Genomic DNA, 26,723 nt, shown 5'->3' with positions numbered 1-26,723 from the left:
TAGTTAGGCCTCTACTCAACATGGAAGTACTCTGACATATAATTATTATTCTTGAACAAAGATGACCTTATAGACTATAGCTGGATGAAAAGACTATTATAATATAATATGGCAGGGCAGTGGTTAAGTTACTTGACTTGTAATTGTAAGGTTACTAGTTCAAGTTGCCACTGTTGGGGCCCCTGAGCAAGGCCCTTAACCCTCAATTGCTCAAGTTGTATTCAGTTGTAATTGTAAGTTGCTTTGTACAAAAGTGTCAGATAAATGTAATTTTGGCTCTTAATATACCACACATTATAGAGGGACTATGTGCTTTGCAAATGGCATTAAAGGAAATGTGGCTTACTGATAAAAAAAGTCTCTTGTGAAGTGTGCACCAAGGCCAATAAAGCATACAAGACTGAATTTTTTATAGTGTTGCTCTCACTTTCTCTGAGGCTCCATGGCCCTTTCTATCACTGCCAAGATAAGCGGGTGAAAAACCTCTCAAGCACCACATAACAGGCTGTGTACAATCAGCTTCCCACCAGCACAATTAGGCACTTTGTTCTTGCTCATCTACACTGACACGTGTCACATCATAATGTAGATGCAGCAGTGCTGTTGGAGTTTAAAACTTACATTTGGTTCTTTTTAGATTAGAATGCAGTCTGTTAAAACTTGAAAGCTGAAAAGTCACCCCTGCTTTTCCCCATTTGGGTTGGCTAGAAATGTCAACAGGACTGGGCCCTGCTGGGGAAGAGTCTGACCCAGAGTGGCAGCAAGGCAAACTGCAGCCTAATGGAGAGCAGCAGATTCCCGTTTCCACAATGTGCCCTTTCAGTGCATTCAGAAGTCCTGATCTCACTCTCAACAAGATACACAATGGGGGTTAAACGCTTCCAGCTCTCTTTGTATCAGTTTTGCCTGAAAGGTTTTCTTCTATGTATAGATAGCTATCATAGTTGTGTTGTTACCACCATTCTCAACAATTGTCAAGTGTGTGAAAAGCACAAAAAAGTATGGGCATAGCTAACATTTGTATTAATTCATTTGTATAACAGTTCATTAGTAATGAATGGTTAATTAAGTTCAATTATCTCCAAGTTAACTTGTCCATCATTCATTATGAAACGATCAGTCAGCGAAAGAGCTGGTGTAGAGTCATGTGTAAAAAACAATATACTGCAATATGAAAAGATCAAAATATGAAAAGATAAAAAAGAGAACAGAGCAAAATTCAATAGGCAGCAGCGAAGCCTACAAAGTCAGGCATACATCCTGGTTCTAACCTCTGAAGACATGTTTGATGATGATCAGACACATTCTCAGCTCATAAAGACCACAGCTGAACTTCCCACAATTTAGAATAAGCTACATCTCCCAAGTTGTCATAGAAACAAGAAGCTATGTGTTTAACTATAAGTCAGAATACATAGCACACATTCCCCCCCCAATACCCTAAGGCATACATCTATACAGTTTATTTTAATTTTTGCATTTAATGTGTTGGGGATTCCAAGGAGGGGTGGGGTTGAATCTCTGATTAACCTAAAAGTTGTTCGTTACATAAAGACACAAGTGACAACATGTATAGAAATCTAACTTGTACTGGTCTACAAATTACATATAGCTGTATAAAGGATACAAATTATATATAGCTGTATAGTTTGCTTGCCACTACCACATCATTCATTAATTCACTTGAAAATTATTTACCCATAAGTCTTCAAAATAAGCCATTTTCCCAACTTGAATATTAACAAAATATTTCCTGGTTTGTTTGACTATCAATGTAAATAAATCAGTTGCATTTTTCAACCTGAGGAAATACTTCACACTTCACTACCAACATTCCTAATAAAAAGAAAGGAGCTGAGGTTTGTTAAGCATGATAAAGCACCAAAAAAGTGTGTGTGTGGGTGTGTGTGTGTATATATATATATATATGTATATATTGCATTGCATACTATAAAAATGTTCCTGTCTACATTTGTTTTCAGTGCAGAACTTATTGAATTATTTGTCTAAAGGGAAGTAAACTAGTGTGCTAAACTGAACTCTCTGTATATCAAGCATGACAGATAAAAAATACCAGTTCCTGAACATTAAAGCTTCATGATTATGTAGTATTGAGGTTTGGACACGTTGACCACTTCTGACTTTGTCTCAGAGTAAAATAACACACTCTCTTATTTTTATGCCTGATACTGATTTTGTGAAGTAAGTTTTAAAATAACTTGCTTGTACATTTTGATCTTTCAAGGAAGTTAATTACAGAGAGGGAAGTCAGGATGTTTTACAGCAAGGGGAAATGATACCCTACCATTTCCCATTTTAAATTATCTTTATCTTAGTTGTTTTGGGGATCCTACCTCAGATAATTTAACTTTAAATCAGTCATAAAGAAAGACCGAATTTAGACTGTAGCCAACTGAAAACAGATGACCGTCTATGCAGGGTTCATAAGTAAATAGACGTTTTATTAACATATCAGCATTATTTGTACACAGTAACCAGAAACCACCATCATCTGCAAATTCAGTACATGAAAGTGTGAATAGTTCAGTAGAAAATCACAATAAATATCTAAATAATCCAAATAGTGATAAATGCCTGATATTTGTGAAAATATTCTGTAGATTCACAATATATGAGCCTAAACAAACTAAAATAAGTAGAATGAAGTCTCTGTTGTGTTGGAGAGGTGAAAGTGCTAAATGCCATGATGTGTAAACAGTGTGCTATCTGGGGAGCATTTCATCAAGATCAACCACAACATAGTTCACCGCATCCCATACGGCTGAGCTCAGGTTCATATGTCGGGTTCTGCACCGTCACTGTGTCACCCTGACTGTGGTGGAACCAGAAGTACTTGCTGTCTGCTGTGTGGAGGCTTGCAGCTGGTGAGAGAAAGTAGTAATGAAGTATGAGGTTAACCATGCACATCAGCAATCATTCTTCAAGCTGCAGTGCAGACAGAATTCCCTGAAGTGTGTTTTCCAAAGGGGGGCAAGTACACAGATTTCTGTAATCACTTCTCATCTTTTATATCCCATTGATTATAATTAGTTGGACAGGAGGATCTGGATTCAATATTCTTACATTGGGAAGCTTAATAAATATGGCTCACTGCATTAAACCTCATTTGAATGCTGCTTGATAACTGTCAATAACCATCAATAAGATCAACAAATGTCAATGGTCTATCTGATATAGTTTTTGCTCTTCCTCCAAATTGAGTACACCATGTATTCCCTTACTCTTTTCTTTTCTTAAAAAGAGTTTAATTGGAATTTTAAAAGGATGCTTTGGAGTCAGGCCAGTTACAAGTTCACACATAACTGTCGTCTACATACAACATTCCTAATATCAATTTCAGACAAGTTTCTTAGAGACCATTTTTGTTTTCCATTCTACACTTAAAGCAGATTCTTTTTGTCTCCAGGATAAAGGGGAAGTGGGAACACAGTGAAGCATACATGTGTTTGTAGTTAGAGAGTTCTCCAGTTCCTGTACTGTTTCCAGATGGGAATAACGGCATGCAGAACCCTCAGCTATTCTTGACAAAATGTGGCAATATAGTTTCGCACAGCCTTTACAATAGGAGGCTGCTTGCTGAGCCACTGGTTTTAACTACACTCTGGCTCTCTACAGGGTGGCATAAAGGACCTAGGCAGTACTGAAACTGCCTCCAACCTCTAAATGTTTTAAAGTTGTAGGATAAATAAAGATCTCACCAATTACCTGCAAAGATGATAATAAAGGTTTAGGGATGAAATTTATGAACATTTACGTAAAAATGTTAAGGTGTTCTTGTTCCGCCAAACACTATCCATTGTCAAATTGAACCAAAAACAGCTGTACATGCTATGGTGGGTTTGAGAAAAAAACAGGAGTCTCCAGAGAGTTTGGCAGAGTAGGAGCTGTCACTGCTTACTGAAGGAAAAATACCACCGAGCAGATTACAAAGATTACACTTCAAATACTGCACAAAATGCTTGAATAGAGGGCAAGGAGAATCATCTCAGCTCAGTTGTTCTGGCTGTAGATGTTTGGACAGCTGTGTGTGTGACTCATTTATTTAACATGATGACTCTGAACTGCTGTCAGATTCTCTATACATTTCCCAAGTCTCCCTGAACGATTCACATTTTCCTAAGATGCCATGTGATATCATTGGTCTGTTTCATATCAGTGACAGAACATTTTGTACAGCAGAAAAATAGTTGAGCCATAATTTGGTGGCCACATCTCTCATATAAACATCTATTAAGCTTAATGCAAAAAACCTCAAAAGCACTTTTGTCCTCTGAGAGGCTGAAAGGCCGAACAATAACTTTGTTAATGACATATGTGAGGGAGTGGTGTTGCTATAAAAATGCTTCCTGTCTGCAGGGTACGCAGGACTCAGAGCTCTATTATAGGCTCGTCATTTTGCCTGTCCACCCTGTCCCTGCAGCCAGTTTTATCTAACCTCAGTGCTCTGGCTAAGCATTTGAAGTATTTTATGAAGAAAGTTTCATGAATCCTTGCCTGAACTTAAACAATGAATGGCCCTTTTAGTCAGGAGATTGCTGGTGGAGCAGGTCCATGAAAACCTGAGTGAATGAGGCATAATGGCTTCACTGCACAAACGAAGCTGCAGTTAAATGTACTGTCTGTGTGGAAGATGAGACACAAACAAGGTTCACTGAATCCAAGTAACTGACATTCAAAAGAGTTAAACCCACAGCTCATTACTTTAAAGCTCCGGTGCCTTAAACAAAAAAAAATATGTATACATAATGTATGCAGAAATAATGCATAGATTTAGGGGGTTGGTTGTTGGATGCATTTGTAGTTAGTTATGATATACTGTACTTAGAGGCCATCAGCTGATGTAAGCGTGGCTAACAAAGTGGAACGAATGTTCAGAATAATAGTGACTATCAGTATTACACAGTGGTCATCACAGGTTATGATATAGTCTTCCATGTGCTATGCTTATTCTTTTGTATATTCACATATGCCACAGCTATTGGTTAAAAGAAGTTTCACCATCAACTCAATCTGGACAAACTAAGGAGAAGTAATTAAACATGATGTCGGAGCCAAATCATCCTAGTGATTTTGTCAATTTCTGTCAGTTTTTCTGACAGTTTATAGACTTGTAGTGTCACAACTACAGAAAAACAAAACAATAATTTAAATAATCTAAAATGACCTTCTATACAGATCAAGATTCAGATGACACATTCACTAGCACAAATTTCAACAAGTACTTTACATAATCACTGGCTGCACTGATTCTGACCAATCTTTGATGCGTTTTATTAGTTTTTTTTTTTGTTTGTTTGTTTTTAAGGAACCTGTCATTTCAACTGGCCTGGTACTCTAGCCTCCATCCACATGTTGATGTCAGTTCCTTCCCCATGTTCCTCCAGGGAAGTGACATTAATAGGTGTCAGCAGTTTCATTACATCCCTCATGACAGCACTAACTTTGTCATTGCCAATGAACTGAAGACCCACGGGGGCAAATGTGCACAAATCTGACTCCATTACCAGGTCAAAGTTGGAAATGTTTGCCTGTAAAGGAAAAAAAAAAAAAAAGATTATATAAAATTCTAGGAATTGACTTCAGTTTTTATGCCTTGTAGCAATTAAGCTTTTCTGGGTTTTTGAATAGAACTAAATTAAAGAAGTCTTCATAAATATCTAGTGCAGACAGAATAAGATATCTGCTGGGAGGTCTAATCATTTAAGTCAGTGCTTTACACTGTCAGTGGTGGATAGGCACAGCACTGGATGGTTTAGGGTTTCATGGTTCCAACACATGTGAATCAGTTCATGAATGGCTGGACTTTGAGGGAAAAGCTGTTCACCAGTTAATCAGTTCTCCGGATCAAAGAATGAAGGAAATGGTGTCCGAAACATTTACTGTGATAGGTACAACACACAACTCCTCAAAAAGCAATCCATAAACCCTGCGCTTTCTCCAGATTACAACAGTATTTTATATATATATATATGAATGAGAGAGCGAGAGAGAGAGCAAGAGAGAGAACATAGATAGATAGATAGATAGATAGATAGATAGATAGATAAATAGATAGATAGATAGATAGATAGATAGATAGATAGATAGATAGATAGATAGATAGATAGATAGATAGATAGATAGATAGATAGAAAGAATAGCATAGCATATGGTCTCTATATGAAGTTAGAATGGGATCTTAGCATTCACATTTAATGATATAACTTAATTATATCTTAAGGCTTTCAGGGGAAAGAAAGGAGTTGGAATTATTTTCAATAAAGTATAAATTTAGCAGTATAATTTAAAGTAATTTAAAGTATAAATGTACTGAATTAATTACTGCTCTACATGTAGCTTCATGAAGTACAGTTGAAACCAAACAAACACCTTATAGTATGTTACAGCATATACCATAGAAATATAGTATTTGAACTATAGTTGTTCATTACTGCTGCCTTCTACTGCCTTTTGATTTTGTCTAATGAACATTGAATAACAATGTTTCACCCTACAGTGTGTGTGTGTGTGTGTGTGTGTGTGTGTGTGTGTGTGTGTGTGTGTGTATATATATATATATATATATATATATATATATATATATGAGAGAGAGAGAGAGAGAGAGAGATGGAAGCACAGCAGCTCAATAAATCAGTATGGGCATTATATACACTGCATAGATAATACACTCATTCTCATTCTATAAAGAAAAGCAGTATAGCAATATAGCTACTTTGTGCTGCTGGTAGTATTGCGCTGCTCCCATGCCCCCTGTTTCTTCCGCAGACCACAGCACTGTCCTAAGAGTGCTCTTTGGGCGCAGCCCTGGGACCAAGCAATACACAGAATAAGCCAACCGTAGGCCATTTCACTTTTCTTTCATAACAAATTTTAAAAGAGTGGCTAAGGTCAAAGTTAGCATGATCTCTGAAGCCAAAAATACATCCTAAGTGGTGTGAGAAGCTGTAGATCTGAAAAGAGCAGACAAAGTGTATACTGTACATCACCTATACCTTTGTATGAACACAATTATTGTATTTGATGAATGATACATTTGTTCTAAATTGGCTACTGAATTACAAGAGTTCCATGCTGCAGAATGAGTTGTCCCTTTACACTCAGGGTATCCAGACTGTTCTTCCCATATGGACAACTCTGTCATGGTGTCCAAGAATGGCAGGACTGCAGAGGAACAGGCTAAGAATGTTGTCTGTGGTACATACAGGTCACATCCACCAACTGGACTATGACTGAATCTACGGACCCCATCTCTCTGGTCTCACTTAAAAATACACATTTTAAGAGATTGGTACAGTATGACCATTATTTATCTTTAATAAAATATTTAAGAATCAGGGAGTGTGTGGTTACTGATAGGCCTTGCAATAAAAGCATCACGCCTCATAGGCCATCATTTAAAGATGTTGGATGCTATATGTAGTGACTTATTATTGTTATACAATGACTTAGGGAAACAGCCTGTGACAAGGACGCTTTCATACAGAAAATGTCAGCGCTTTTTCTCACCAATGAATCACCATGTTTCTCTTCTCTTTTATGTACACATATTTTCTCTCTATGGAATATTATTATTCCAAGTAAAATAGGGTTTTAGTGTTCATTTTCATTTTAGTGTACTGTTGCTGAAATACTATCTATAACCTGACATGTACTCTTGCAAGACACTGTTCATCAAAATAACACTGTCAGCATTCCAGTGGTGTGCAAAATCACTGTTAATGGCAGAGTTCCATTTTCCTTGTGAATGAAACTGCAGGATATAAATAGGCATCTGTATGTAGCAACAACTTAACAACATATATATCTGTACACCCATCATGCTGTAATGTAGACTTCCACACATAGGTTAAACCTTCCACACAGAGTAGCACAGAGACTTTAAGAACTATTAATGAACAATGATTGACATGCAAGCTGGCACAAACCATGAAAGTGAAGTTCTTGAGCTCCTAGAAGTATTGTACATTTGAGAGAGCTGGTTGAAGAATGAAAATTTGGCAGTAACCTTTTAAAATAATGTTCCACTATTTAACAATTGCTACTAGCATCCCTTTTATTCTTGCCTTTGTTCTGTTTGAAAATGTCACTCATTTTCTTCCAGCAAAATAGTTTTAATCCCTAGTTGGAATGACAAAATTGGGGAAAATGTAAAAGTATAGGTATTATGGCTTGACTTGAGAGGAATAATCAGAAATAATCAGCAGTAATCAAACTTTGGGTTAGCCTGTTCCTCATAAAGGCACAGATAGGCACCACTGCAACCCCAGACAGATGCAGTTTAAAATGGTCAAACCACAGACAGGTCTTCTTTTTAAAATCAGTTTCATCATGATGGCAATGATTTCATGAATACAATAGAGGCCCCACCCCATAATCAATAACATACTAGAGATCCCAGACCATGAACTGTTATATCTGTTTTCAGCATTCTGATATTTGTGTACAAGCATACACATGGTTGAACAGCCCATTCTATGTTTGTTTCTAACCTCATACTAGAGGCTTAGGAGTACCACAGGCTGTTTGACAGTATCTTACCCAGGCCTTTGATCAGAGACATGGCTTCCCATGAAATAGCAACACCACCACCATCATCCATAGCCCCCTGTCCGACATCCCAGCTGTCTAGATGGCCACTCAGCAAAACAACCTAAGGAAAAGAAAGTAAGTGGAAATGTAACAAATATAGGACTATCCAGGCAAATAGTAATCAGTAATGAATGCAATTAATCATCATTAAAAAATGGAGTGAAAAAGGTTTGCCATCATCCCACTGCACAGGTTAACTGTCGTTATGGTAAATAGTTCTTCCCCCTATTGAAGTAAAATACTCACATAATATAATAATCTCTTCTCTCTCTCTCTCTCTCTCTCTCTCTCTCTCTCTCTCTCTCTCTCTCTCTCTCTCTCTCTCACACACACACACACACACACACACACACACACACACACACGATGTATACATACACACACTCATCGAGAAGTGAGTAAGAGTGGGAATTCCCTCTCAGGCAGGCCAGACATTTGAGGAACTGCTGTGCTGCTGCTGAAAGCTTCCACATCCTCCCCACACTTTCTGTACAGGTGAAACATGTTATAAAATGCAAAACTTTTCTTGTTCTGCATAAACAACATTTTACATTAACAGGAGTTTTACTTATAATTTACATGAACATAATATCATACTGAGATTATTTTGCACTGACAATATTCCTTATTCAGAACATTTCTATGAGAGTTTTAACAAAAAAGAGAAGTTCCTAAATCTTTATACTAGCTTCTAGCATCCAGTTATTTAAATAATAGATTTTTAAAGTGCTTCTACTAGTCTATAAATCACTAAATAGATTAGTCCCAGAATATATTTCTGGTCTTTCAGCTCTATGGACACACGTCAGTTAGTAGAGCCCAGAATTCAAACTAAACATAATGATCATTTAGATTTTGTGCTGGATCCAACTTTCAGAAGACATACCAGAAATATAAGTTATGGATTAAAAACTTTTATAATCATGTGCCATAAAAGAGCGATCATATGTTATTTTTACTGCACTTTATTATAGCATGGCACTTTTAATTAAAATGAATCGTTTTTCACTTTTAATGAAATTTTAAGTTATTTTGTATTATAATGGACTTTTAAATACATTTAATAATAATCTTTAATTTTATTTTGCTACCGGTAAAGCACATTCAACTGCCTTATTTGATGGTAGTCCAATTCATCCATTTTCTTCTGACATATTACAAAAACAATACTTGTGTATTTGATTTTAAGAATACAAGATTAGTGAAATGTTGGTGAATTTTTAACTTACTCTTTATACTACTATAAGTAGTAATCTATAGTAAGTTAAATATTCATCAAACATTTTAACTGGCCAGCTCAGAACACTGTACTTCAAGATGATCTGAACATGAACAGCATTTTTATAAACTTTCTTGCCTTTAATCCCTTAAGCAATTAACTACATTTTTATGCATCAGTGCATGGACAGTACATCAGAATATTTTTGCAATACTGCCACTCTAAAGCCATTATATTACAACAAATATCAGAGACAGTATGCTCAGCCAAGGTAAACAATCTTGAATATCTTAAATACTTTGACTTTGGTTATGATTCTTGCAAGAGTCCAGATGTTCGGCCTTGCCTTCTCACAGTATTCTACTGGAAGATACACAAGTGATTATTGGACTTTTCCATGAAACTGTCAAGTGCGACTCTTCTACAAGAATGAGACGACTAAAAGTTACACGAACGCCCTAACTGAAGCATAATGGGAAGGAGGTTACCAACCTGCTAGGAACACCAAGGTCACAGCTTCGATTCCCAGGGAGCACATACACATGGACTGTCATACTGATAAATACATTTTTGGAATAAGTAATGCCTCAGTGTTACAGACCATCTTAGGTTTCCTGTGCAGTTTCATACATGTAAAACATATCCACAAATTATGAAGCTACCGAGGCAGGTATGTGTATGTTTTATTTTTTGCTTTTAGACTCCATTCCATTCCCTCTCCATGTACTACCCAGATTCACATATACTTGTCTGATTACATAGCTAAGGAAAACAAATAAACTCCTTTTGAGTGACTACTAGGAAACAAAAGCTGATGTTGAAATTTCCAGAAGCAATTAGAGGACAAATTGCAACAATGCAGTAACAATTTCCAGAAAATGTGATTGTAGTACTAGAGCAATGTAGTAAAGGTAGTAAAAATAACCCAACTATGAATAATAAAAATAAAACAAACAAACAAAATCAAACAAGACTTGATTTTTCATTTTCCTAAAGCATGACTGGACTGCTTTCTGTCACAAAGTTCATCTTTTTGATATCTATGCATCCAACCCTAACATCTTTGCCCTGAGTTTACTCCTCAAGCTAACTATACTCACAGCCTGATATTTGCTCATTGCATTCATCACATTCTGAGATATAGTTGCCAGGGACAACTGAGAAGAAAGGTTCTTTGATCCCAATTCTGGTTGGGCATTCTGTGCTTATGATGAACATGAACCAGTTTAGGAGAAGGATACTGGAAGAAAGCTCTTTATTATAGCAAAATTATCCATAACATTAATCTATGCAGTAGCCAATGGCCAGGAAATGCTAAGTAAACAGACAAACAGCACTTTTCACAGTACTGAAAAGACAGGCTTTGATTCACAAAAGCCTCATTATTGAGGAAGATTAATGTTGGCATGCAGCACACTCAACTGTACAGTAAATGAAGGGTTGCAGCTGCTTGCAACCAACTTGCCTGAATACATTCAGACAGAAATATTATTCACATCCATAAGGCTTGAGACTTAGTCAAAAACTCTGATTGAACTACAAATAGCAAAATAAACTTTAAAAAAAATTTATATTCTTCACATTTCTTTGAAGGAAATGTACACAAACAAGGGAACCAAGGTCTTCCCGGGCTTGTGTTGACAGACGTTATGTACATCACTAGACTGCCAGGTAGACCCACTCTGCTTTGATGTGCCTTCTAACTGTGGAACTGGTGGTTTAAGTTAAACATGCTTTTACCAAACCAAATTCTAATAATTGCAGGGATTTTTTTTTTTTACATGCTCAAGCAAAACTCAACCTTTTGAGAAGAGAGAAAATCTGCTCTTAATCACGAACCATGAATCACAGGCTACTTTTCAATTGAAATGGCACTAAAATGTCAAATACCTTCATAATCAAACCTAAATGTGAATCAGAATGAACTCAGGCAGGATTGTACTATTAATTAAAAGACAATTAAATATGAATGAGGGAGTATAAAGAGAGGAAATTAAAAAAGTGATAAAGAGGAGAATGGATGTGACTTGGGCCTATTAAATGTAATAACTGACAAAGAAGAGCAAGAAAAAACCAGAGCCAACATTCAGATAATTCAGATCAGATTACCAAGATGTAATAGTCTTGCAAGTAAGCATACAATGGTGAAACTAGCACTCTCTATTCTTCTTAAAATCATTATGTCTCATATGGTGCCAGAAACAACTGAAACAAAAACAAGTGTTTTTGTCGCTTGTTTACACTCCTCTGAAAGAATGAGACTTGTCAATTAAACATGAGTTGTTCACATTTCTAAACCTTCATCTGAATGTTAATTATCCATTTTGTTAATTAGCTTGTGCTCAAATATGCCAATCTTGAGTAAATATACTGGCTAGATTTAGTAATTCTAAAAAGCACTATATGGGGATTAAAGAGAAATAAATAATTTAAGACCAGATGGTGCAATAGCAGAGATATAATTATTAAGGGCGGAGACACACCACTATGAATGGGACAGCTCAGCATAGCAGTTGTATTAACCAGCTAACTAAATGATCAAACTCCTTGTTCGAAGTAGATCTCCATTACACAAATAGTGAACTACATAGTGTATCAGCTGATTTTTAGTGGCATCAGAAAACAATGTTAAATTTGATTCCCTATACAACAGAGGGGTCTCAGTGCAAGGTTCACTGTCAAACAGCGCCATGCCCTAAAAATAGTAGTGTACGGACAAAGCAACAAATAAATAACATTTATCAGATAAATAAATAAATATTATCAGATAAATAAATATTATCAGATATTTTATATTAATACAGAAATATTTTCAAAATATATTTTAAATAATTTATCAAGCAATAAATGAATCAAAGTGTTTGTGTGGTAAATCACCTGTCCATGCTTTTTCATCAGGTTGAGAGGGTTGATTGGAGAGTCTCTTATATTGGGGGGGGGGGGGGGGAGGAGTGTTTTGGTGTTTTTTTTGTATGTGATACAGTTCAGTTGAGTTGGGCTGAGTTTCTTTGGGGTGGCATAGTTGCTAATGCAATCATAACCTGGTTGGTGTTGATTAGGATCTATCCTTGTGACCATGGCTGCCCACTCCAGCAGGGGTCTATGTATCAATCATGCATAAAGTTATGACAGCTAGCAAACACCTGAAGCAAAGCTGCTTTTCTTTAAATTGGCTTTTCAGGAAATAACCAGTCTTTAATTACATGCTAATTAAAAGCTAATCAGTGATGATGCGTCTTTTCTGTTAAATGTAGATCAAGAATAAGTTCTTAACTCACCATACCCATAGATGAATTATTTTTGTGTTTGTTTTTACCTGAAGACAAATGACACATCAATGATTTTATGTCTTCTAGGCAAACATGGAGCCAAATATACCTTCAAGGTTTCAGTGGCTAATGATATGTACAACTGTATTTTAGTATAGTACATAAAGGAAGTGCATTTATTTATTATCCTAGCTAATGGAACCAGACATATAGATGAAATAGTACTGGTCAAAGGAACTAACCTTGAGGAATACCACAAGACAAAATGAACAAAGACAAGAGTGCGCCATAATATCACAGATGCTCAGGTAGGAAAGAAACCAACTAAATGGAGCTGGAAAGCCAATCCAGTTTAGTATCCAATTAGGCAGAATCTTGTGGTCACCTAATGGAATCAATATAGATAGGCTTAGGTAGGGTATGTAAATCTTGATTTATTCATTAAGATCTTGAAATGCTGTTTCTGCACTATGACCATGGAAAAGAAATACCCCATTTAAGCTGTTAGAAGTGATGATATAACAGAAAAAACCCTGTATCTGCATACTTGCTGAGAATTGAAGGGCCAATATTACTTTTTCAGGATACGCAGGCTAACAACATTTTGCCTCACTTGTTCCATAAACTGACCAGTCACTGGGCAGAAGAGTGGCCAAATAGTGACAAGATGGGTAGATGCCCTTCTTTAGTAGATGTTTTATTTCTCAGGGTTCGTGTCTCAGCTCACTATTAACTAGAATGCTCCAGATTTCACATTTTCATGACATACTGTTCCTTGGCTTGATGCTGCCAATACAATGCCTGTGAAAGTTGAAGCTAAAAAGCATTTTAGATGTCTGTTGCTGTAAAATGTATTATTTGGCATTTAATATGTTTCTCAAGCTGCATCATATATTGTACATCAACAAGCAACAAAACAGTAAAACAAACAATCATTTATGCTTAATCTTGTTTTTCCACATATCCACAGCGTGCATGCACACACTCACACTACACTAATTTGAATATATTTGTGTATATTTCCCACATAACCACTATGTGGGATGAGAGATTTCTGGTCTGTTAGAAAGTAAGGCACACACAAATCTGAAAAATATTTTGGTGAGCATAAGTAAATACTGAGCAGACAGTCCATTTCCTAATATATTGACATTGCATGTTTGCAGGAATCTGTAATTATGGAAAAAGCCATCATAAACATGCCTGTGGACAGAAACACACAAAAACACCTTCTCATGCCTTCTAGTACACACACACACACACACACACACACACACACACACACACACACACACACACACACACACACACACACACACACACACACACACTTCCTCTTTTTCTAAAACTCTCTTGCCCCTTTTTTTTTCTTAACTAAATGCACCTTGTATCTTTCTCATTCGTCAGAAAAAATTCTAATTCCTATAATGCCAGTTATGTTTCACAAGACGATTACTCATAATCTGCTAAAACAGAGGTACATTTATTTGTGCCAAGACTGACAAATTTGTCAGTTTATATATATATATATATATATATAGAGAGAGAGAGAGAGAGAGAGAGAAAGATATAGATAGATAGATAGATAGATAGATAGATAGATAGATAGATAGATAGATAGATAGATAATATAATTCATATTGTGCCTTAATTATTTAGTTAATAATCTAGTTGACCAAGACCTTTCACTCAAGGATTACATATACAGCCATGCCAAACATTTCTAGTACAAGTTTATCAGGCATGACAGGTTAACCCAAGTTGACACATTGCAAGTTCACCATGGGGCAACAACAGGATGGAGTTGAGAAACTGACCAATCATAAAAACAAGAGACTAGCCAACAAATTGTGCATCGCAATGAGTTTATAGTCCCAACTATACAGCCTCCAAAAGCAGTGGTAGCTAAGTGGTTAAGGTACTTGACTAGTAAGTTGAAGGCTGCAAGTTCAAATCCCACCACAGCCTGGTCACCACCAATGGGACTCTGAGCAAAGCCCTTAACCCTCAGTTGCTCAAGATGTGTTGAGTCAAAATTGTAAGTAGTTTTGGATAAAGGCATCAGCTAAATGCTGTAAATGTAAAACATACATCTACAAGTTAGTAGTTTCTACCAAGATGAGTATCTAATATTCAGTACTCAAGTGCTTACTATAAACTCTGGAAATAATCACAGTGGATGCTCGTTCTTTAGTGTTTTTGAAGAACCCTTATTCAAAACATTACAATTCTTGGGATCTTGATCAAGATCAAAACAGACTTCATCCTGAATAGACACTGGCATGCAATTAGCAACAGCTGAACATTATGTGCTCTAATGTCCAACAAAACAAGACATTATCTGGTGTTTTGGTCCTTTAAGGTCCTTTAGAATGTCAGAATAAAGCAGGTCCTTGGAAAAAAGGAATTTTGGCTTTGTAGAAGGATATGAGATCATCCACCCACAGGTTTCATTTCCTGTGGTCATCTCAAATTACTGCACCATACAGCAGATGGCTATAATAGTTGTGGTCCTGAGCTTTTAACACCCAAATCTCATAACAGAGGCATCATTGTTTTTTAAGCTTTAGTAGGGATAATCCATTTCATAACACGAATCATGATTTTACTAGAGTTTAACTAGATCAATTTACCTACTCTAAACACTAGCTACCAGAAGTCCATTTTCTGACAGGACAAGTTTCCAAATAAAAGCTAAAATCATATTTTTTCTATGCTAGATATTTTCTCAGGAAATAAAGCCTCCTCGTTTATTTTAGAGAAAAGTAGTGTCCTAAGCAGGAGTAATTAAAAAATATATCTGTTCTTCTTGATACTGAAAGTTCTAAACATTTTAAAGCATAAACTAGCACATGGTGGGATCTAAAGTCTGTCTAACTGCCTGAAAGAATGACTGGCCATCACAGGGCTATCAAAAGATCCTCGATGAGTAACAAAAGCGCTGCACTAAGCCTTCCCACAACTCACCATCAGCAGAAGCCATCACTGTTAAGAGGAATTGCAACCACTCTGGAAAGGCATGGTGAGGAAATACTAAGTCTAAGGTTCTGTTTGCTCATAAAATAAATGTCCACAGCTTACACAAATCTATCATGTTAACTAGGGCAAAAGTATTTGCTGACCATAAATATTGACAAAACTCAACTGCTGAATTGCATAAATTTAGTAAACAAAATTGAACAGGCAAACGGATTCCCTATACTTCCAGTGGATTCTAAAATGTATCTTATGTTCCTGTAGTTTAAACCTAAGCTTGGTACAGAAGCCCATATTACACCCTGGGAACCATGACATATTAGTATTCTATGCCCAACCATTTTATGAAAATAAGCAAACTGTTGAAAGGTGACCCCCCCCCCCCCCCCGGACCCCCTGCATGATTTCTATGTCCAAGGCAACAAATACCCAGCCATAAGGTGTCTCAAATTGCTCGGCTGCTGTCAAATGACAAACACCTAAACCTCAACCTATGACAATATGAGCCAAATATAGAAAGAGGGGAGAAGTTTTAGGGGAAGAGGCAAATAAGTTGACAAAAAGCCTAATACTGGCTAAATAAATAAAGGAGGCAAATCCAGTGATTACTCTCTGTACTGAAGTTCTGGGAAAGAAAAATTTCAGTCATTGGAGACCAAAACAATTTTGCTGTTTATGGAGTTTTATACAACTAATCACAAACAAGGCTGTGTCTAAGTGGGTGGTGTCTAGTCACTGGAAAAATGGGGGAAAAAAGTTACGATTGAATGTTCTAGCTCAGATCAAAGTAGGTCATCACATTTTTTTTTGTGCCTGTGCATCTACCACGTGTTTTCATGTTTAAAGTTAGCAGACTGCTGTACAAAGCTGTATGGCCCGTCACCTTTGTCTGTAGATAGACTTGGTCAGAGATGGCATCTTGGCTGTATAATTTGCACATTACATTTATAATGTGCAATCATTACATCTATTAGATCTCTAGATTAATAGTGTGTAATCAACTTTTACACAGTTCAAAACTAACAGTCCATGCTTGTCTAAGTGTTGTTTTTTTGGTTGTTTTTTGAAAAGGCACTATATATTTAAAAGTTTATAGTTGAACAGTTCCTAAGATTTATATCTACCTCTTAAACTCTGCTTAGGGACTGTACAGCCACTATTTTCTCTGTCTTGCCTTTGGCAAATAAAGCAAACACCTCCACATATGCATACGCAACATTTGAAAACTTATGCCGATTTAAAACCTCAAATAATTCATATGAAGGACACCAGAAGGGTTGAGAAATCCAAGCATGCTCTTGAAGTCCTCTTCTCCCTGGTGGTATAAGAGCTGCTATTCTGGGTGTCACAAGGCTTTATCATTGCTCCATGCATTATTTATAAGGCAAAGGCCCGCCTCTTGCGCTGAAGAAATAAGTGGTTATGACAGGACAAACCCCAAGGGACAGTAGTGACAGCATAGGCCAGACCAGCAACCCAGTTCTCCAAAGTCACTGATGAGTGACCCTGCAGTTCTGGAGAAATTATGCACCAATGAAATAAAAAGGACCTGCACTTAATAGAGTATGCTGTAACCATTTTTATTTTTCATTTATTCACCTGATTATTTATTACCATTTTGCATTCCTAGTAATATAATTAAGTAATTCTTCCAGAACATATTTAAAAGAAAAGGTAAAATAAGACAACAAAACAACAAAAAACCTCTTCTGTTTAGATTTAAAATGAAAATTAGATGTACCTTTAATAGAGAGACAAAAATTAAGCAGCAAAAAACAACCATAAGTATGTACATGAAATATGCAAATATAAGTATGCAAATTAGAATATGAAATATGTAAAGTTGTATTTACAATATAAAATTAGACATATCTCTTAGATGATTTAGATTCAACTGATGAGTTCTAGCCAGTTCAACATCAATGAATCTGCCATTTTCAAAGATCTAGCCTCAATCTGAGAAAGCTTGTAACATTTTCAGTCATACTGATCTTCAGGATATGCAACTCTGGGACACAGCCAATTTATTTTACGAAGGCCTTTTTATAACAGATAAAAGCTTGAAAGGGGAAACTTTTCACCCAATAAAATGAGAAAATAAAACCTCTTAACAGTCACAGATGTTTAGATATGGATATGCAGACTATTAACAAAGACTCTTTTTTTCCCATCTCAGTTCACCCCAAACTGTTCTTTTTAGCTGTATAAGCCTTCTTTAACATATAATTTCTCTTTTGTTCAAAAAGAGCAACTTGTGTATTTGATACACAGCTTTAGCCATGAAGAAATTGCTATGGTTTCTTAATAATATGGCTTCTGCTGGGAAAATTTGCAGACTAGAGTTGCATTGCACTGATTTATTCAGGACTCTTAAAAAGCAATCCCATGAATGCAATAACACTGTTGATGACCACTATTTAAAAAAAACCCAAAAAACCCTCCAAACAAACAAAAAAGAAACCCCACCCACCCATACCCACACCCACACCCACACCCACACCCACACACACACACACACACACACACACACACACCCACACCCACACCCACACCCACACACACACATACACGATAACTATAGATATAAGAGCTGGTGTAATGCTATGCAAACACATTAGTGTAAAAAAGATTGTGACCTAAACAAAGAAATAGCAATGCTTTAGACAAACATCCTCCACGGGGCAGGGATCAGGCATCTGTAAGAAGCTTTAAAGAAGAGACAGTTAAGTGGGGCTCAGTGAGAATTACACCTTGGCCTGCAAATGTAGTGTCTCTCACTCTCATGGATCTTCAGCAAAATGAAAACTGTAAATAGATCAGCCCTGCTCCTCCATGGGCTTTCCCCACGTTATCATGGCACGAAAAACTGCCCTCAAATGGCCTAGTTGATAAAGCTCATGCTTGGCTGAGATGCTAGGCCCAATCTACCAGAGTATCAAGTCCTGAAGATTCAGACAATGTAAGTGTGACTGTGCATGGTTTGTGTGTGTGTGCGCATGGGTGTGTTCCCACACTGAACTTTCCAGGCCATGGCAATGTTTAATCAACGAGCTGGCTCCCGTGCAGCAGGGCTCCAGCACTGTCACTGTGGGGGAGGAACTGCCTGTAGATCTGTAATTACTGAAGACAGAGCCAGCATGTCTGTCACATCTCCAACTACACCACAACTAGCACACCACCACATAGGAATTGTGCAGCATAGCAAAGCACAGGGGTCATTCCATGTGAAATTACCTGAAGAGCAGACCATTTCTGACACTATCCTCTCTTGGGGTCATTTCACAAGAAAACACAAAGTGATTTCAAATGCACCCTTTGGGAGTGCATTTTTAATTCCATAACTCATATCTAGACTGAACTTAGTTTTAGTAGTGACAAAGACAAAGTAACATTCAGAACTTTGGATTAAAGCTCTCAAATGAATATCTATAGATATGAGACTAATTGTTCCCACCAAAAGACTCTTTTGGCTTTATGTTTAATTTCCCACTGAATTAACTTAAATATTGCCGTTAGAGGACGACAGTGTGCATATTTAATAAAATGAGATCTTCCACATTTCTGTAATTATATCAAATTCAGGTCATTTAAAGGCTAAAGTATTTGAAGTTGTATCATTCTGTCACTTATGACTTATTGTAACACTACTAGAGATAACTGCATACCAAATCTACATCATGCTTCTAAAGTTGTTAAAGTTAATGAAAGTCAAAAACTCAAAAGTGGATGTGGATGCACTAGGATGCATCATCAATGATTTAACCTGGAGTCATCGAATGTTTCGGGTCACTCAACATCAGACACCCTCGCCCAGGGGACCCAGTCGGGTCAAGCCCCGACTTGCGTCCCAGCAGCTAACCCATGGATCAGCCCTTTTGAGCCAAAGCCATCTTGTGGCTTTCTCTGTTGCAGATTGTATGGCCCACTTCTTAGCCATTCCTGAGATGCTCAGTCAACTAAGAGCTCTGTAGAGGGAGCAACCTGCAAAGCCTCTACAGCCCACTTCTATGGGCTCATAGCTCATCCTCCAGCCTCTGCACATCTTCAACAGTACCTGGCACTTGGCAAAAGTATATAATGTACATTGTATATGTACATTTATATACTTTGCAAAGTGTGTCCCATGAATACTATTCTAAAGTCCAGTAAATGACCCTTTAATTTCACCAGAATGTTTCCCCTTTTGATGTAATGGTCCTAATGTTAAAGTTTATGCAAGCTTTACCAAACGAAGAAATACAGGAAACATCAAAAGGTAGACAATACTATGCAAAGTTTTTGCAGTGAGGTCAATTCCATTTTTCACCATGCACTGTTCAAGCCTATAATTTAGTTTTGCTCCTGTTAGAACACATTCAAACCTACCATTCCATCAACTCTCATGAATGCGTATCTGCTGACAAAAATACTACAAATACTACTTTGCAAAATCCTACCCTCACTGGTAAGTTCATGCATGTATGGTTGTATGATTCTCCCTTCTTGTGTGATTATGTTTGGCGCTGCTTGAGTAGCATAGCAAGCTGCAATTACATGACAGTGGGCTGTCAGTCCAATGAGCATGCTAGATCATCAGGACCATGCCCAGACTGCTAAGCCAATTTGGTAGGTGTTTGAGCAGTGATTTATCATATTCCTCTTAATTTGTTTTTTTTTAACTTATGATTTGTTGAATGTTTATTCTTGTCCTTGAATTTGGTATCATATTTTACAATATGACCCCTTGGTTTTTAACATGGAGTGACCAGAAGAGCATTTCAGAGAACATGCCTTTCATGTTCCTTCAATAATGCAGCAATATGACTCTCTCTATATGCTGTATATAACAATAGGTGCACAGAAGCATGTGATATCAGCCTTTATAGTGTTCCTGGCATGAATGTGCCCTACAGAGGTTTCCATGATAAAGGGGGAAAGGTTGTATAAAGTCCTGATGGCTATGAAATTTTTGTGATTTTTTAAAAACCAACTTAGCAAATTGCCTCTGAGTTTTGGCAGAGACTCAGTAACATTAACACGTAACCTGTAATGCCAGTCTCCAGAATCTCCAATTCACCATACTCATTCTCTCTCTTATACACACACACACACACACACACGATGCAAAAACCTACTTCCCTTACCCTCACTGTCCTTCTCAGCACACAAACACAAAAGCTCATATAAACACGTGTGTGCATGTATGTGCACACACCATGAGGTCCCAATCAGTATCATCATGAATATTCTCTACCACAGATGGCAAGATAAAAAACAAACTGGGAGGACAGGCAGTGACAGACAGGCAGCTGAAGCTTTCTACACCATAAATGACTCTGCACACAGGCAGGATGGCTATAAAAAGGACACTGAACAGGGACCTCATACACAGGCATTTATTTATTTTTCTTTCTAATCTGCATCCAGAATCTACAAACTGACAGGATGTTGCAGCCATCATGATTTTGTGAAAGACATTTAACAACAAGTACATAGTGTAAATAATGTTAAATGAAGTGTTTAGTACAAAAATGATCTTTTATGGATGCCATATTCTTTTCAGCCCTTGTACATGTCTATAATCAAAATCCACTGGACTTGGAACCGATGTGGATGTACGACATATACAATATGGTTTGGGAGCAAAATTCAAAATTTTTAGGTAACTTTCATTATATGACATACAGTATATAATTATGTGTAACTGTGAGAATGCAAAGTGATTAAACCTGATCAAAGATGCCACATGCAATTTTATTCATGTGGGGTTGACAGTGGGAATGCTTATAGGTGTACATATCCTTGCTGCAACAACTGCCTTGCGGGGGTCCCATTAAAACAGAATGATGGCAGTAGCTGGCATGCACGCCAGACACGGGACATGTGAAGAGGGAGTCCACATCAGCCTGCAAGTGTTAAGTGTTTGGATTGCAAGCCTGTTTCCGTTTCTTGGCTACATGATCACTCATGATTGTTATGAGTAATGTGCATTTGATTTCTCTAGCTTTGTTCTTCCTTTGCATTTATCATGGTTTGTAAAAGTGCTGATTTGAGTGTCAGTGATGCAGAAAAACAATTAAGATTTATAAAGGTGACTTATACCATATTGTTTAATAGTTTATATGACATTTACATACATTGGTCATGAGTGGGGTATTAAAACTTGAGTCAATTTAGATTTTATTTACTATGTATACAATGGCCTAGTGGTGTTTAAAGTGCTCTGTTCAGTGGGATATATTATCCAAATTTGTCAAGAGCATCTTATTAATTGTCCAGGGAATTTTTTGTCCATGTTTGATAACCTGTTTGATGACAAAATTTCTCATTATTACTCTAGTGCGTTCCCTTCAGTAGCGCTTTTACCTGCTTCTGCACCCAGCACTGTATCATGCAACTTTAGAACCCTCTTTCCCTCTTGGTTACGAGTGCAACAAATTCTCACTCCAGTCATGAAGACTGTCATGGTTGTTGCTAATATCATGTGCAAATATTTGCTAGGACAATCCAGCTAGGATTTCTGTTATGTGGAAAATAGTAGTGACAAACTGGCTGGTAGGAAAACTCTCATATCACTTAAACTACTACAGTATAACAAAACATTGTATAAAAATAGCACACATATATAGTCTGTCAAAGGGTTGACTCAATGAAGTGACAAATAATAGTATATAATGTGTATAACAGAATAACAGAACTAAAATATTCTACTAAATATTCTCAAGTCACTGATACTCAGTAAATTAAATCGATCCATATGAACTAAACCTGACCAAGCCAGAACAAATCCATTCTCAACAAAGCCCAAAACAAAGTCAACTGAGCCTAAAGCTTCGGCACACTGTTGACAACAGAATGCTCAAGAGTCCATGAACTTTCATACCATCTCTTCTGGACAAGGAATCACATGCACATGTGTTTGTTCAAAACAAATCCAATCCTTCCTAATACATCTCTGAATTACAAGAGAATTAACATAGTTAATAGTCTTGTATTACATATGAAATAGAAAGGGAATAGATAGCCAATATCCCCATTCTTAAATGAAGGGCTGTAGGTAAATGTGCACTTCAAATAAAGTCTGGTAAGAGAAGAGATGCTGAAAGTGGACATAACTTACTAATGGATTGCCCCTCTAATAATGCACATGAACGCTTTGGTGAGCTCTGTGAAGTGTCCTTACAAATTATGGTTTACTGGGTCAAATACGAAAATAGCATCCAAAACACTATATAATGCCTGTGTAAGTCATAGGATAATTCCTGTTATGCTGACTTATGAAATAGTAACCTTTCAAAGGCAGTGGTGCTGTGTGTGCATGTATACATCATACTCATTAGGACATCTGTGTCATTTAGACTCATGACCTGATGACTCAAAGGCATGACTAAAGAGGAAACAAGAACTAAAACTATTACCACTAATGGCATTTATTAGGAAACTAAACTAAAGCAACACAAAATAAATTTCCCAAGAACAACTGTCGGCAGCATTTTCCAGAAGGAAAAGCAATACTTCTTCAAGCACTGTTAAATAGGGGAACAGAAGAGGTTCCATCCTGCATTGCTTTGAAGATGTTTAAACATTGCTGTGTGGCCATTACTATTAGATGTTGAGCTGAAGGAGTGCTCATCTTCACCCTTCCTGAATGGACATAGTTTTCATGAAGAGCATAAAAGTAAGTGACCCAGCACAAAATGTAAGGTACATAAAAATACACATGAAAAGGTCAATGTGAAAAATCACGGAAAATGTGTTATAGCTGGCCACTGGAGAGCAACCTAGATGTATTTTTCCTCTCAAAGGATAAAATGAAATTCTTAAGAATCAACTGTGAGCCCTGTTCAGCAGAGCAGTAACATTCTTTCCATCATATGTAATGTGAGTTATAAATGTGAAATACAACACAAATTAAAACTGTGTGTTTCAGATATAAGAACAAAGTCCACACTAGCTTAACAAAGTCATACTAAAACCTATAAAATAGCAGTTACACTGTGAACCATCTGTGCACTACTTGTACACGGATGCTGACGGAGAGGTTAATGAATGGAAGTCGCTTGCTTTATAATAGTTACGCTTTATCCTCCCTGAGTTTAATAGGACAGCTTTATACCAACTACTGCAGAAAATCATACTGGAAAAATAACTTTGTATTGCCTCAGATAAATATTTAGTTGTCACAATCTGGCAGAATGCTGAAAATAAAACATTTTTTAAAGTATCATGACCTCAAGATTCTAGTGTTAATGCATCACTGGTACAACTGACAGCCATCTTGTTAGAACGTTTGAACACAAGTCACTAATTAGAAGCCAGCTAACAGTGGGTGCTAGACTCCTGGGCAGATATGTCATATTCAGTGCCAGAAAGAACAGTGTATTATAATTGGTTTCAGTAGAAGGCATCCCGCTGAGCTGATCCAGGAACCGCATTTTTTTCATTGAATGCTAGTCTTTACTTTCAGAGAAACCACAAAACTGTAACAAAAACGCAGAGTGGTTGTGATACCAGATTGGCAATTAAAGAGCAACTCCTAATAAAAACCCCTAAAGACCCCACTGAGGATTTTGGCGATAGTCACACAAACATATGAGCGTGGAAAGTAATAACCAGACATGGCTTGAGCACAATAGTGGTGGATGTGACATACACCCAAACAATAAAAGCTGACCATAAAAACATGAGTGTGCATTAGAAAAACAATTCCTGCTCACGATGAATAAATGCATCAATGCATGCACTATAAGAACCATGGATGATGCAGTGTGCTAGAAGGTATGCGTAGCCATAAAGGCCCTACCTGCTTTGGGTGCTCAGTGCCTGTGATCTCTGCGACAGTGTTGAAGGAGTCTACATCAGCCAGGTTCTGTGCCCCCATGGTCAGCTGCACCACATTCCTGGTTCCTCTGTGTGCCATCCTGGCCATGATCTATGCATCCTCCACAGTGACAGATGCTGTGGGGATCTGAGGCACACCAAGCTGGTACCACTGCCTGCTAGTGTGAGGGCTACAACAAGAACACAGGGAGGACTGAGCTTGATGATTACAGTAGTTTTAAAGTGATGCCTAATTTGATCACCAGACAAAAATGTTACATTATTGTTTTTCCAGTAAAGGGGCTAAAAGAAAAGCTGTTGGGAACCTGCTAATGGGAAATGGAGTGACAGCTCAAACGAGTGAAGCCACTGCTCCAACTTTAGCAGCCTTAGAAGCTCCTGTAGTGCGGTATGCCACTGTCTCTTCATAGCTAACAAAGGGCTGATTATATACCACAATCCTCCCCTTAGCCTCATTCGCTCTTCTCTTCAACTCTTCAAAAGACTCCACCACCGAGAGCTCAGCTTCAATACCTGTCAGAAAGAAAGCACATGCTTTGAGTTGAATACATCATAAATACCTTTATGAACCAATGTGAAGGACCTTCAAAGATGCCTTATTTTTATTTGGACAAAAGAAGAAAGATTATTCAAAACATTTTGAAAGAGCCTGTTTATAGGTTTAGACAAAAAAAAAAAATTCCATGCAGAAAAAAAATTCATTCTTAAGGGTGCAATAAATACTGGTTAAGTAGTTTTAACACACCAACTACAAACCTTTTTTAGGAGTTCCAACACTACTCCCCAATCCAAGAATGGACAAGCTGTGGTTGCATGGAAGAACCATCACTGCACTCTCCTCTCCTCTTACCCACTGAGGTATCTTTACCAGTTCTAGATATACATTCTCCAGTCCGTCCAGCTTCGAGGCATTATATATATATTTGATAGCCAGATCCAGATTCTTGGAACCGCTTACTCTGTTACCAACTGTATCGGTGAAGGCCGCAAATCTTTCGTATGAGCGGTTCTGGGCCTTCTCATACAGGGCAAGTATTATGATTTTCTGGGCAATATCAGCGTAATTTAAAATCTGGGATATTTTTTCAGGCAATTTACCTTCGTAGGTAAGAGGCTTACAGTGACATCTTAATAGACTACAAATAAGAACAAGAGTCAAAAATAGAAGGTTTTGTTCATTACGTGTCATCTAAAGACAAAAAAGGAAACAAGCGTTACCGGACATTCAAATATCTAAGGAATACATGTATATTTGTCATATTATTATTAATGTCGTACTTTATAACATCCAATGCAAAAAAAGAACACCGGGAAAATGGCGTTTTAAATAGTCCAATCTCACTTCCTAAATTCAGACGCATCTATGTATGCCTCGGCTGAAGCGCAAAGCTACATAAGCACAAAGATATGCTGTTACTTAACCGAAAACAATTTCTTATTCTCTTTTTTTAATTAAAATCTCATGTGTATCATATAGCTGCCACTTTCATAAATGCACTTAACATAGCAGTCAATACTTGGGTTAGATAAACGGGAGCACCGATAATTTATTTATATAAGTCATTGACTTATTCGTAGGAATATTCGTAAAAATGTAACTGCATTATACTAATTATAATTCTAAAAGATACCTAACATTTGTTATTTGTTCGTTTAAAATAAGCGGGAAATTATACTAACCTTGTTAACATTGGGCTAGAGGACCACATGACTACATCAAAGAGCAGTATCTGCTCACACTCCACCCTCCGTAATGTCGTTTGACGTAGGTAGCTACAGAAAATGCATTTCGCCCTGTGTTATAAAGATGCATTAGTTACATGTGCTAC

At 37.2% G+C, this 26,723-nt stretch overlaps 1 protein-coding gene across 1 annotated transcript; it reads right to left on the bottom strand.

Annotated features, from left to right (window-relative positions):
* Positions 1 to 2,584: 2,584 nt before the first annotated feature.
* LOC113585627 (carboxypeptidase Q) lies at positions 2,585 to 26,083 on the bottom strand. Its single transcript, XM_027023226.2, is given in 8 exon segments — positions 2,585 to 2,802; positions 2,804 to 2,882; positions 5,348 to 5,549; positions 6,734 to 6,825; positions 8,560 to 8,671; positions 24,857 to 25,064; positions 25,200 to 25,407; positions 25,651 to 26,083. Coding segments are annotated over 8 exon segments (1,413 nt in total). The 3' UTR covers positions 2,585 to 2,723.
* Between the last annotated feature and the right edge of the window lie 640 nt (positions 26,084 to 26,723).

The sequence above is a fragment of the Electrophorus electricus genome, chromosome 10, assembly GCF_013358815.1.
Source record: "Electrophorus electricus isolate fEleEle1 chromosome 10, fEleEle1.pri, whole genome shotgun sequence".
Taxonomy (NCBI): domain Eukaryota; kingdom Metazoa; phylum Chordata; class Actinopteri; order Gymnotiformes; family Gymnotidae; genus Electrophorus; species Electrophorus electricus.
This window is presented reverse-complemented; position numbering and strand designations above follow the sequence as displayed.